Source organism: Rhineura floridana, chromosome 13 (assembly GCF_030035675.1).
Source record: "Rhineura floridana isolate rRhiFlo1 chromosome 13, rRhiFlo1.hap2, whole genome shotgun sequence".
Classification (NCBI taxonomy): Eukaryota; Metazoa; Chordata; class Lepidosauria; order Squamata; family Rhineuridae; genus Rhineura; species Rhineura floridana.
Window position 1 is genome coordinate 3020608 of NC_084492.1, and position 14591 is coordinate 3035198.

Consider the following 14591-nt stretch of genomic DNA (forward strand, 5'->3'; position numbering starts at 1 on the left):
AAAATTTAACAACTGGAATCCATTTTGTCCTTAGCATCCATTTTGCTCTCTTATGCCTTCTTGACCTGGTATAAAAGTTATTTCTGAGAAGACAGCCGTGCAGACACTGACTTCTTATGAAAGTAGCTAAGCACTAGGAATAGAATAAGGACTGTTTGTGGCCAGCCAGTTGGGGAAGATTCTGAGATAATTGAGAAAAACACCTGGACCTGGATATGTTAAAACAACTTACCTGTTGAACTCTGGAAGGTCCCTTGCAACGTGTCTTTTTGACGCACCACCCATCGCTTTGTTTGCTCTTTTCATCTCTTTTACATTATTAATGATGCTAGCTTGTAATTTTGTGATAAATACTAGGCATCATGCTTATGGAGATCAGAGAGAGCTTTTCCAATGTTCATGTTGGGGGATCTCTCATTGCTAGCGTGTGTGTGTGTGTTTTAAATAAAGCCATAGCATTCTATATTAATGTGGTCAGACTCCTTGTTTTTCCACAACAGGTGTCATAGATGATATCTTAGATAAAAGGTGATTTCCCTGTCTTTGACAGCTTTGTAGTAGTGTATTAGTGAAGGGATTTTCTTTTAATTGCTGTAACAGAGTTTTTGAGGGTTTTCTAAAGAGTATTGCCCCCAAAGGAATACCTTTCACTAAAATATTTTCTAGTTGAACCCATCTTTTTATTTTACTATCCAATATTATAAAAATAAGATGATATAATTGATTGGCATCAAAATAATGTTTTAAATGTGGAATTCCCCATCCCCCCCTTTTTGGACTGTCGGTATAATAATGTTTTTTTTTTAATTCTGGGTAATTTTTTTTATTAAAAATAAATAGTTCTATTTCTTTTTGCCAAATCTTTACTTGTTTTTCTGGAATGTAAACAGGGAGTGCATGGCATAAAAAGGGTTAACTTAGGTAACAATATCACTTTTATTGCAGAGATCCTTGCCAATAGTGAAAGTTGCAACTTGACCCACATATTCATATCAGCTTTTAATGCATACCAAATTGGTCTGTAGTTAACCATAAATGGCTTATTAAGGCTTCTATGTATTTGCACTGCCAGGTATTGCAGCTGCTTTGGGCATAAACGAATACCCAGCGCAGCTGAGAATTGGCATTGGGTGTCTGAAGGCAAGTGAAAGCACATTGCTTCCAATTTTGTTAGATTAACTTGTAATCCAGAAACCCCCATGAATTGTTCTAATTCAGTCTTTAATGGGAGCGCTGCTTCCAGAGGATTGGTTACCATATCATCAGCATACATACTGAGAAGACCTGTATCCTGATTTATCTGTATCCCTTTAATATTTTGGTTTTGTCTCAGATGTTGTGCTAAAGGTTCCATCACCGTCAAGAACAGGAGAGGAGAGAGAGAGAGGGCAGTCTTGTTTCGTTCCTCTTTGGACTATGAATTGTGGAGAGTCTCTACCATTTATCCTAATCACTGCTGTACAAAGTGAGTAAATTTGATTTAAAATTGTTAAAAATTGCTTTCCAAAATTCATTCTTTTTGCTGCCTCAATTAAAAAGGGCCAGTGTACACAGTCAAATGCTTTGTATATATCTAGAGATATCTTCATGAATTAGATTTGTGGCCATAGTCTTTCATCTATTTGCCAACAAGGATGTAAATATCTTGTAGTCATTATTTAATAACTCTATTGGTCAATAAGATTCTACAATTGAAGGATCTTTAAAGGGTTTTGGAATCATTGCAATTCCACTGTTTTTCATGTTTGAGGGGTCTCCATGAAGAATACCACCAAATAATTGTACCAATCTTTGTGTTAAAATCTCTTTAAATTTTTTATAAAATTCATTAGTAAAACCATCAGGCCTGGGGGATTTGTTAGATTTTAATTTGTCAATTGTATTTATTTCATCAGCCTGAATTTCTTCTATTAGGGTCTATCTCTCCTCTCCTGTTAAGAGTGTGAAGACTGGCCTTATTTACATATGTTTCTACTGCTGAACGGTCTACCTGACGGTCTTTATATAGATTTGAGTTCTGTAAAAGCTTGTCCTATACCCGAGCTTGTCCAAACACTGGTGCCATCTGACTTTTGAATAACATGCATTGTGCATCTTTTATGTTTCCGTTTTAATCAATTTGCTAATAATCTTGAGCTTTTACTGCTATGCTCAAAATAATTTTGTTTTGTATGCAGCACACCAATTAAAATTTTGTTTCAATCAAGTCTAGTTCATTTCTTTTTAATGTAAGCATTTTATATGTCTGTCATGACCCTGCAAGACCATACTGATTCTGTAGCAGTGCCATTTCCTGTTCTAGCATACTGGTCTGTACCCTATTTGATTTCTTAACCTCCGAGAGTTCCTTAATGCATATTCCCCTGATGATGGCCTTCATTCCTTCCCAATGTGTGCCTATAGAAGTTTCTGGCGTTTCTTTTTCTTTAAAATAATTTGTTAGTGCTTCTCTGGTTTTGTCTCTGCTGGCTTGTCTGGTAAGCAATCAAGGGTGAAAGCACGATGAAGGTATAGTGGCTTCCGATTGAGCAAGCTGCAATGTGACCAATACTGGGTCATGATGTCTAATCCTTATTACTCCTATATCAGCATTTTGCACAAGAGGAAGCAGGGTGTCTGACAGCAGTATGCCATCGAGCCATGAATGAGTTTTATAAACTGATGAGAAAAGGGTGTGACCATGATCAGTCGGGTATAATGCTGACCACACCTCTTTCAAATTATGACGTTGCAAAACCTATAAAAATGTGTTTTGGTTTGGCTCATTTTTTGGGCATTATTTGATTTCAGTCCAGTTTTAATTTTTTTAATTTTTTTGGCTGAGTTAGTAACTTTCAAATTAATATTAAAATCACCACCCAAAATTGTTTCCTAATTTGAATTTAACGTTTTTTTATAAGACTTGCAAAAAATAATTTTGGTCCCTTATTAAGGGAGTATATAGAGCCAAAAGTGCATTAACTCCTTTCCACACAATAACCCAGCTACGAATATGAATCTGCCTTCAGGATCTCTAAGGATCTTTTTAACTTCAAAAGGGAAATTAGACTTAAAAATAATTGCCACACCTCATGCTTTGGATGTGCCTCTGGCTAAATATTGATTTCCAAAATAAGCATGTTTTAGTAGAATCTCTGATTTTTTGGGATTATGAATTTCTTGCAAAAATAAAACAGAAGGATGCATTTGTTTAACATATGAGAGTATGTGCCTTCTTTTAATTATATGTCCTAACCCCTTTACATTCAGGGTCACTACTTTTGTATTGTTCATCTCACTGGACTTTCATCGAAGAGTATCCATGGTTTAACTACATCTAAAATGATGCAACTGAAAAAACACTTCCATCTGCAGCAAAGTACCCACCCCTACCCCCAAACATACCCAGCCATTCCCCCCAATATCACTAATATCACTAATAGCCATTCCCCCCCGAACAGTGAAATCTCAACTAAACAAATACCTTCTGAAAAGGGTCCAAATTGGGCTATCCCAGATACAGTAGTCTGGCTAGCGCTTGTGCCAGGTGGCTCAAGCTTTTTGGCCCAAGGTGCTGTAAGCACTGTATTTCCGGGTAATGGTGCTGTCAATATCTTCTTATCCCCCCCTCCCCTGGAGTAACATTCAGGTCTATGGTATGAGGCGTTATCCCCCCCATGAACCCTCAAGCCTAAAAGCGGCGGTAGTGAGACCACTCCTGAAGAAACCCTCCTTGGACCCAGATAACTTGAACAACTATAGACCTGTGGCGAATGTTCCGTTCTTGGGCAAGGTTCTGGAGCGGGTGGTGGCCGACCAGCTCCAGGGGCTCTTGGATGACACTGATTATCTTGATCCGTTTCAATCCGGTTTTAGGCCTGGGTTTGGTACCGAAACAGCCTTGGTCGCCCTGTATGATGACCTTTGTCGGGAGAGGGACAGGGGGAGTGTGACCCTGTTGATTCTCCTTGATCTCTCAGCTGCTTTTGATACCATCGACCATGGTATCCTTCTGGGAAGGCTCACGGAGTTGGGAGTTGGGGGTAATGCTTGGCAGTGGCTCCGCTCCTACTTGGTGGGTCGTCAACAGAAGGTAGTGCTTGGGGAACACTGCTCGATACCCTGGACTCTCCATTGTGGAGTCCCACAGGGATCGGTACTGTCCCCCATGCTTTTCAACATCTATATGAAGCCGCTGGGTGCAGTCATCAGGAGTTTTGCAGTGCGTTTTCACCAGTACGCTGATGACATGCAACTCTATTTCTCCTTTTCATCTTCCTCAGGTGAGGCTGTTAACGTACTAAACCGCTGCCTGGCAGCGATAATGGATTGGATGGGAGCTAACAGACTGAAGCTTAATCCAGACAAGACCGAGACGCTGTTAGTGAGTGCCTTCTCTGCCCAGATGGTGGATGTTCACCCTGTTCTGGACGGGGTTACACTCCCCTTGAAAGAACAGGTTCGTAGCTTGGGAGTTCTTATCGACTCTTCCTTGTCTCTTGAGGCTCAGGTAGCCTCAGTGGCAGGGAATGCTTTCTACCATCTCCGATTGGTAGCCCAGCTACGTCCCTATCTGGACAGTGACGACCTCGCCTCAGTCGTTCATGCTCTGGTAACTTCTAGATTGGACTACTGCAATGCGCTCTACGTTGGGCTGCCCTTGAAGACAGTTCGGAAACTACAGTTAGTCCAGAATGCAGCGGCCAGATTGTCGACGCGGACAAGAAGGTCCGCTCATATTACACCCGTTCTGGCTCGTCTGCACTGGCTTCCTATTTGTTTCCGGGCTAAACTCAAAGTGCTGGTTTTGACCTATAAAGCCTTACACGGCATGGGACCGCAATACCTGGTGGAGCGCCTCTTCCAATATGAAACTACCCGTACACTGCGCTCAACATCTAAGGCCCTCCTCCGAGTACCATCCCATTGAGAAGCTCGGAGGGTGGTGACTAGAAATAGGGCCTTTTCGGTTGTGGCTCCTGAATTATGGAATGGTCTCTCCGATGAGGTGCGCCTGGCGCCGATGCTGCTATCTTTTCGGCGCCAGGTGAAAACCTTTCTATATTCCCAGGCATTTTAATGCATATTATTATATGTATTGTTGTATTTTGCTACTGTTTGATTATTTTTGTTTACCTTTGTTGGTTTGATTCTATTGTTTTATTGTATTTATATATTCCTGATTGCTTTATTTTATGTACACCGCCCAGAGAGACCTTGGGCTTAGGGCGGTATATAAATTAAATAAAATAAATAAATAAAATAAAGTCTGACCCCTTAGCACTCAAACATATATATCTGAAAATAGTTAGTTATCCTTTTTTATCTCTTATTCCTGTGACCTCTGTCTCCCCAAAAAGTTGTGATGAGACCTGTATCCTTATAGGAGCTATTTATATAAGGAGTGGAGTGCTGACTCTAGCTGCGATTTTGTGAAAGCAGAAGACAGGATGATTCCTCTTGCAGGACGGCTTGCGCTGCATTCGCCTTGTGTGTTGTTTGTCCCCATCTCGTTCCTCCAGCTGTGGGGGAGGCTTGCTGTCCTTCATCTGTTGTTTCTTCCAGTTCTGTCACGTCTGGTTATTCTAAGTTGCATGCTGCGAGCAAACCCCAAGCTTCTCCCAGGGTAGATGCCGAGAGACGTTGGCCATTGCATGTAACACTTTTCAGAGTGGAGTCCTATCCAACCTGTGATCACCAACCAATAGTAGGCTGTGGTAGGGTGGTGAAGTCAGATCAAAGCATCCTCTACACAGATACCAGTCTGACAGATTCCAAACATCAAATTAAATGAACAAATGTAAATCTGGAAGACCTGGATTCCCTATTGTACTCTGACCAATTATCCTCACTAAGAAATACTTTATTAAATTGAAGAGATGCAGAAGAGGCATTTGATTGTTATTCGCCAGTAACTTCTGTGCACTCTAACCTCTTCTATTTCGAGAAGCACATCAAAGAAAGCGTGATTCAGCGAATCCCAATCCCTGGTTTGACAATGAATGGCAGCAAACTAAAAAGGATACAAAAGCAGCACAAAACTCTTACGAATTACAGTGTAGTTTTCCTACCACACCGTTACCTAGAACTGCACAAATTTTATAAAAAGTTGATCCAAGGGAAGAAGTACAAGTACTCCCTAACTAACACAAAGGTCTGAGTTGAAACTGTAACTAGTGCATCATAGGATGAAATTTTGGCATATCATCTTATCTACAAGGCATATGGGCAATCCCCATAGTGATAATGCTATTCCCACACATGAATGGGAAGAACACTTCCACATCCTCTGCTATGATGAAGCAGCTGGATTTGTGTCAACATCAGCGGAAGACCTGGTGGCCCTACTAGACTGGCCCCCAGTCACTTGTGATGACATTGCTCTATTGTTAAAAAAGTTAAAAAGGGGAAAGGCTCCTGGGATGAATTGGACCCTCCTGACCTTTTGCTGGGTCGTGGTGACTGGTCAATCCTGGCACTAGCTATCCTGTTTACATTCAGTGACAGAACTGGGAATTTCCCTGATGGCAATTGCCAATGGCAGTTGTGATTCCTATTTATAAGAAAGGTTCAAGAACGGATCCCAGGAACTACTAACCTATAAGCCTATGGGATATGTTTAGCAAGTTTGACAGGAGGCACCTTTTGGCAAGTTGGAAAGCTGGATGGAATCAGAAAAGTTTTTGGCTGAGGAGCTAGCAGGCTTTTGCCATGGCAGATCAATAGTTGATCGTTGTTTTCTTCTGAAACATCTAGTAAAGAATTATACATGCCCACCATACCACTCTCTTTACATTGATTTCGTAGACCTTTGAGCAGCCTTTGATTCCATTTCGATATGAGGTCATTCAGTCTCAATAAATAGTAAAAGCCTACCTATACCTAAGACCAATTTTATTTACAAATGTAATTCCAAACAAATTATAAAAGGGAACCTGAGCAGATGATTAATTTCTACACTGAAATGATGCTATAAAGCATGGAACTGAATCTGGAATGCAAAATCTAGGAACAACTCAGAGATTCTTAAGACTGAGGAAGCTGAAGGGCACATAATACAATGTGCTGGCAAGTAAGAAGATCCATGCCAGTCCATAGTGCAGAGGGTCCCATTTTGTTAGCCTGTGGCAAAGCCACAGAGAAGTGAAAAAAGGGAAGTGGACTATTCCCCCCCCCAAAGAAGGCAAGATACAATGCCATTTAGATTAAAAGCATGAAGCTTTTTAATACTATGGCTTCCTCCAATCAATTCTGGCAGAAGCAGCTTTGTAAGTGTTGAGAATTCTCAATTAAGAGATCCCAACACAATTCAGAAAACTACAGTTCAAAGGACTGGAAAAGCTGCCAGTTAAATTATAAGAGCAGCTATGCTCCTTGGACAGGAATGCTTCCAAAGGACATCCAATGAATAGTCGCCAAGAGGCACATTAAAATATCTCTGAGCTGCCTCCCCCCAACTCAAAGAAAGGCCACTTTACTAGCAAATAAAATCAATGGTGGACGCAATAGAGTAACTCAGCAGACTATGTACAAATATTCCAACTATGACTTCAAGAGGCAACTTCAATTGTTTGGAAATTGTTCACCCTTTTGCCCTACTGAATTAGACTGATTAAAATGTTAATGACTGTCCAAGATTTGTTCCTGCTGATTGTATCCATTCAGACACAAAGCCAGGATAGCCTTGTACATCCTCAGAAGAGGGAGTGCATAGGTGCACAACATGTGATGTCAGACAACATTTCTCAGACATATACTCTGGTCCAATTTTAAGATGGTGCCAGGAAGATTTTTAATGCATAAGATGAACGTCACTTTTTCCTCTTTTGTCTCTTGTTGCTTCAGCGCTGACCATCAACCTCAGTATCTGCCCCCATGAAAGGGTCAGGTGTGCCCTTCAGGCACTCAACTGTCCAAGTCAATAAATTTTCTCTTCTTGTAATTCTGGATCAGGCTAGATGCTGTGATCTGGGAAGCCTGGCCCATTTCCCAGCCCTGGAAGTCATTAAGTCCTTTCTGACCAGCCTGAAACAGCGCTCGCTCCAACTCGTCTAGACGGGCCACCAGCACTGATGTGTCCTCATTGAAAGCATTCTGGGAAGAGTCCATGATGCGACGGAATCGGCCAATAAATGTCTAATGAGGGAAACAGAGTTACTAGGAATGGAAGAAAGTCCTCTTTGGGCTCACGTAAAAGTAGCAGCCAAAGAGAGTCCAGGCTATACCTCTCTGGTGGCTGCACACAAGACTAGATTAACAATTATGAGAGGGGAAAGGGAGCCTTTTTCAGCCCAAGGCCACATTCCATCATGGGCAACCTTCCACAGGCCACAAGTTAGTAGCGCACAGAGCAAGAGGCAAAAATAAGAGGAATAATGGAAGCGAGTCCAACCTTCATTCTAGCCACAAAAAAGTCAATTTCCACACACACACATATCCATCCAGGCAAGCAAAAGGTGAGTGCAATCATTTGGGGCATAGCAGCATCTAGCCCATATAGTGTCATTCACTAGATAAGAGGTTCCCAAACTGTGATCTGTGGACCACTAGTGGTCCACCAGCTTCATTCAAGTGGTCCAGAGCATGTCCATATTAAATATTCATGTTAATTTTTAATTGTAATTAATTGTTTCTTTTATTTCTTATACTGAATTTTATTGTATTACAATATGAATTTTAAAGATCCTCAGCAATTTTCATGTGGTCTGTGGGGAAGAAAGGTTGGGAATCACTGCGCTAGATATCATTTTAATGAGCCATATCGGAGTTTCCATCTAGTCTGTGCATAAAATGTTTCCTGTCAGCAACCAGGTCCCACATAGGAACCACTGGTCCCAGATCCCAAGCAAAAGCAACTCAAGTCTTCCGAAGGAACTGTTTAAACATCTGCCAGAATAATTCATTAACTTCACTGGGGTTTCATCTGAAGGTCATCAGAACCAACTGAACAGCACATGCATTTGCGTTGTGTGGCCATTTAGAGGCAAAAGTTAAGTCACTACTTTGTATCAAGTCAGGGACAACGTCTGTTAACTCCAACGAAAGGAAAAAGCTCTCCAGCACTTTCTCATGCAACCTTTCAGTGGAGACAACTAGAACTGAATTGACATTTTAACTGGTCCTAATAAAGGCATTACTGGAAGTGCTGGGACACAACTTGAACAGTTGGGTTTGTGTGGGTCAAACAGATGGAGAGGCAACAGTAGATCACTTGGCTGTCTCGTAAAGTCCTTTACTCTATGCTGACCTTGTGTAACATGATATTTTATGGGATGCTTTCTCACTTCCACTTCCTATTTCTTCTTGGTTTCTGGAGGAGGAGACACCTTTTGTCTTTGTGTCCCACAGCATGGTGCAAAGGTATGTCCTGGCCCTTTGCAACTCCACCTAGACAGTTAGCCAGTAGGAGAACACTTTCCTTTCCTTGCCAGTGGAGTGAGTGGTGGTCACCATCTTGAACTCCACTCCTCCACTGCAGTAAAAAAAACAACCTTTGGCTGAGTGCATGTCTTCTATTGCTGTTCTGTACTATTTTATTAGTTCTGTTATCAGTTCTGTGGTTTTATTTTATGGTTTTAATTATAATCTGTACCTGTTTAACCTGCTCAGGGATGAGTGGGCCTCAGGTACAAACAAACAATAAATAAAAAATATTAATATTAGCAAAGCTGGATAAAGACTAGCACTGGAAACTGACATGAACAACTACCAAGTTCTATTTTCAAACAATGAGGAAGCAGCCATTATCGCTTCTCTGTTGCAATGCATCCTGAGTGCAGTCTGTCTGGCACCCAGTGAGGCGTACCTGTCTGTGTCTGCATAGCACCTCCTGCATTCCATTTTAAGACTGTAGACTTTGGAGCAACAAGCTCTTGCCAGACTTTTTCTACTCTACCCTCCCTCCTGTTATGCTGAACATCTGGCCTGATAAAGAGTTCTGAAGAACTTGAAGCCTTGCCCAAAATGTTGTGGTATTTTGCTTAGTCCTAATAAAAGTACCTTTTGGCATTGAAGTTACACGATTTCAGTTCCTGATACCGGTAGTGGAAGGTGCTGCAACCAGCTTCCAGGAGAGGTACCTAACATTCCCAAAGAGAACCAGCATAAAGAGGAGAAAAGCAGTGTTGAAGCTGAAAGCTGGTTGAGGGCTACAACCACTGCGCAGTGAGATGCCTTGGGCGGAGCCGTGGGGAAAAGGCTGAGGAGACTAGAGGCAGGCAGGCAGGCCCCCAATTTATAAATTTGTTTTGGTCAGTGCCCCCACCCCAAGAGATTTTAAAAAAAGATCCCCCATTCCTGATTTAGCTGCAAGTCTGAACTGAGCCAATGTTCAGCACAGCCAGCCAATAGACAGCCTCTCTTTTTTCTAGGTTCCAGAAAATCCAGAACAGCACAATTTACAACACAGAGAAAATTTGGGGTGGGAAGATTGGGACAGCTCTCAAATGGTGCAACCTTTCAGCACAAGAAGAGGCCAAAGCAGAGAGAAAGAAGATCAAAAGCAATAAGGGGAAGTATTCTGTTTAGTTCAGTGTTTTACCTGCAATATGGTCTGAGCTAGTTCAGTATTTTCAGAACTGTCAAAATTCAGCAGCTGGGAGCCAAATGCATAGTAGTAAGGCCCCAATTTATGCAGATCAACCACACTGGCATCAGCACTGAACACTGTCCGCCAACTCTCCTTGTAGATCTTTGGCAACTCCACAGAAAGAATCCTCCGTTTGTTGTCATACAAGCCTTTGGCCAACCAGAGGGGAATTTCCAACTTTGAGCCCTGCATGCCCCACAGCGCAAAAAATAAAACAGATAAAAATCATGAATAAGGAAGGCCCTTGAACAGATTACTGAGGCAACAACTCTAAACAATTTTAAAATGTCTCTCCTCAGAAGAAGAGCTTGCAGAGACCATACAGTTGTAGCAGACTTGTAGCTACGTTATATACTCCAAGGAATTTACTTTTGCTGCCGTATTAATTTGGAAGCCAATTTAGCTGTGGCCTAAAGAGCAATGTGCATGGGCAGAAAACAAGCTGCACTGAGATCAAGGGGATGAAGCATATTCCACTGTACATTTTGCACATGGTGTAGTGTCCTCTCACATGGAGAAGGGTTTGTACTGACAGTGGCCCAATAAGAAACTTACCAGTGGGAAGGCAGTTTTTATTTTATTTTTTAAAAAGTGTTTTTAAATTTGTATATTTGTTTTTAATTGTTGTAAACCACCCAGAGAGCTTTGGCTATGGGGCAGTATACAAATGTAATAAATAATAATAATAATAATAATACTTACACCCCAATAAAACTACTAGCAGAGTGTTCCAGATGAACAGATGACATTAAGGGGTAGACAATAGTGAATGTTCCACAATAATTGTAATTATCTTTGCTCCTTAGACTACCAGAATAATAAAACTAAGATTATAGTGTAAAAACTTATTCTAAGTATTTAGACATTTTGAGGATGCCTGATTTGTGTAAGCCCCATTAAAGTTTGTCAGAATTTTTTTAATTATTTGTGCCAGGATACATTTCTAAACAAAATGGCACAGGGAAGTATAAAGATTTATGAAAAAGTTAAGGTGTGAAACAAAGAGACTGAAAGATTACAAAATCAACATCATTCTAAATGCGCATGTCAAACTTTCAATCGCAACACCATGAATAAAATGCCTTTGCATTTTAATGGTAATAGTACTCTAGAATTTGATTAAAATTACTTCAAAAGGTCAAAAGAAAAGATGGATAACTGATCCCAATCTATAATGAAATGATTTTGGACTTTTAAAAAATGGATTTAAAAGACAAAGGTCAAACATAATGCAATAATATTTTTCTTACTCTTGAACAAAAAAAACTAATCCACAAACCACTTTCTGTTAATCATGTGACAAAAAGCACAAAAAATGTCAGTGAAGACATTGCCTTAACTTTCATGCCACATAAATAGTATACAATTAAGTCTCCGTTAACCCATGACTTCTCCTTGATTTTCAGCCCCAATATTCTGCAGGCTGGGGTGTAAGGAGAGCACAAATGAAGATGCAAGCATGGCTGGTGAAAGCTGTAATAAAATATATGCTTTAAAATCCTAAACTCTTCATTCTTATAGCAAGCCTCTTGCAAAACTGTCCACTTCTGGAAATCCATCTCAACATTTTCATTATATTAAAGAACAACAAGGCGAGTTACAGCCACCATACATTTCAGAAAGGAGCTGACTGATATAAAGGATATACAACGACTCTCTCATAAAGCAAGGAACCCCCCGGGGCCTTGCTTCTTTTTCTTGGCCAATGCCACGCATGTTACCCCAGTGACAAAATGCCGCAGCAAAGACAGGAGTTCAGGCGCTTTCCAACTTAACCAGTTATCCTGCCAACGCCAACAGGGCCCTTTCACCTGCGGCTGAGGTGGAGCCAGTGAGCTACAACCGCTGCGCAGCTGCCCGTCCAGCGGGAGCTGCGGTCCGGAAGCATCGGAGGCCGAGGGAGGCCACCGGCGCTTCCCTCCCCGTCCGCGCTTGGCAGGAGCCTCCTCTGCTCCGGGCTCTGCCAAGCGGAGTCGGGAGAGCTCCCGCCCCTCCTCCCTCCAGCTGGACGCTGGCTGGAACCTGCGTGCGCTCCACCGACCTGCCTGCGGGAGCGAATGCCAAACCTCCCTTCGAGGAAGCAATGCGGAGGGCCCCTGCCACAAGGAGCAGAACCGTCTGCCGCCTTCCGCGGAATCGCCGGACTTCCCCACCGGATTCCCGTGATATTTCCCTTTCGCCCGGGAGGAGCCAATAAGGGTCTACAGTCGCTATAGCTCTATGGGCTTCCGTTCAGACTGGTCGCTTCCGGGCTGGTGGGAGCTGTAGTCCCTTCGCCGGGGGAGGGACGGCGCCGCAGAACGTTATCTCACCTCAGGGTGCGCGTCGCCTGGCGCGGAGGCGGTGGTCACCTTGCCCAGGGCGGCGGCCAGACGAGGCAGAATGGTCTCCGCGCGGCACGGCAGCCTCTCCTGCGACATGAGGATATCTTCCAGCGAGAGGAAGCTCTCGTCGCCGGGCCCGAGCCCAGCCTCCACTGGCGAGTAGACTTCGCCCATAGCCCCACGCCGAAGATCGGCTGCTGCGAGCTCGCGCCGGGCTCCTGAGTACGCACGCGCGCAACGCCCTCGCTCTTCCGACAGAGGCTGAGCCGCTGGCGTCAGAGGCCTCTTCCGCGCGCCTGCTCAGTTGCCCCTCCCCCGCTAGAGCCGCTTTTCCCGCGTGCGGCTTGGCTCCTCCCCACTCGAGGCTGCAAGCCGCCCGGGGAAGAAGCCCCGCCCCCCAGTCGGGCTGTAAATCACCATATATCCCCACAGAAGCGGCTTCGGCGGTGCCGTCGGAGGCGGAAGAGCGGAGTCTCATTTCTGTGCCCCCCCTCCAGGGGAACCTTTTTTTTGTATGTTTCTAGGCGCATTTTCAGGAGGGAAATGGGCGGGCGAGCAGCGGTGTGTCAGGGTTGGTGAAGCCGAGCGTGAGCGAGCCGTGGGCCGCCGCGCTCCAGGGAAGCAATTGCGGGTGGCGGGAGTCCTACTTGCGCGAATGAACCTTTTTTCCCCCTTCTAAGCCTAATTTGGGGGGGCAGCACAACAAGATTGACTTCCCAGGTGGCCCCCCTCACAATTTTCCTCCATGCGGTTATGAGGATTGGGGGGTGGAGGAGAGACACCCCCCCCATTACAATGTTTCCGGCGGGCAGCCGGCTTCGCGCGTTTTCTTCTAATGGGGTTTTATGGCGATGCAAGGCCAAAAGGCCGTATTACCGCCACCTACTGACGACAAGTAAAATTACAAAGAAAAAACAAAAAGGAAAAACCACGCACACATAAACTGTCATCTCTACATCGCAAACAATCTCATAAGACAAGGTCTACGATTTAACACACCCCACAGAGATTTCTAATAGCCAAACCCCCTCACCCCATACAAAAAAATTAGGATGAACTGCACAATGTCCTATCAAAACACGCAAAAGACGAACTGATCGCTGTCAGTCAAGTCGAGGAAACAAGGAAAAATCACTCAAAAGGGCAAAAGAAAGTTACTCCACGTCCCACAATATCTATTTCCTACAGATGTTGCCATTCCATAACCAATGCCCTCTGAAGACAACAAGCAACATCTCTCCGTAATAAAGGCAAAGAATCTACAAGCTTAAAGAAAGTCTAAAGCATAACACGTTCTAGTCTAACACCCGTAGAACAATTAACCCTCGGGGCTTCCCAATAATTCACAAATCCGTCCCGTAGATAAATCCTCCACTTCCCAAAACCTTCCAGCAGCCTTCAAGATAATTAACATTTTTTGTTTTTTTCCGAGTTTGAGCAGTACAGTTAATCACTTCCACCATAAAAGCTACGAACCGTTCCTTTTTAACAAGTAATAAACCAGCATCGTCCACCACTTTACGTAGCCCAGATAAAGGATCAACCAACGGGGAGGCTAAAGAGCATACAGGAACTTCATGCAGCGGCCAGATTGGTAACGGACCAGACGGTCCAAACATATAAAACCTATTCTGGCCCGCTTGCATTGGCTGCCTGTATGTTTCCGAGCTCGATTCAAGGTGCTGGTTTTAACCTATAAA

General features: G+C 43.3%; 1 protein-coding gene across 1 annotated transcript; it reads right to left on the reverse strand.

Moving 5' to 3' along the window:
• Window positions 1-6856: 6856 nt before the first annotated feature.
• GINS3 (GINS complex subunit 3) lies at window positions 6857-13222 on the reverse strand. The gene is made up of 3 exons (XM_061594260.1): window positions 12880-13222; window positions 10520-10753; window positions 6857-8115 (listed from the first exon to the last, which is right to left on the reverse strand). Exons 1-3 carry the CDS (start codon window positions 13063-13065, stop codon window positions 7885-7887), a joined length of 651 nt encoding a protein of 216 aa, XP_061450244.1. The 5' UTR covers window positions 13066-13222; the 3' UTR covers window positions 6857-7884.
• Window positions 13223-14591: the final 1369 nt, after the last annotated feature.

What these genes read in the sequence shown, in the direction of transcription:
- GINS3 (XM_061594260.1), bottom strand. Translation starts at nt 13,065, where the DNA reads ATGGGCGAAGTCTACTCGCCAGTGGAGGCTGGGCTCGGGCCCGGCGAC. An exon ending in CAGGCGACGCGCACCCTGAG is followed by an intron (nt 10,754 to 12,879) that starts GTGAGATAACGT and finishes TGGGGCATGCAG; the next exon opens with GGCTCAAAGTTGGAAATTCC. An exon ending in TAGCTCAGACCATATTGCAG is followed by an intron (nt 8,116 to 10,519) that starts GTAAAACACTGA and finishes TTCCCTCATTAG; the next exon opens with ACATTTATTGGCCGATTCCG.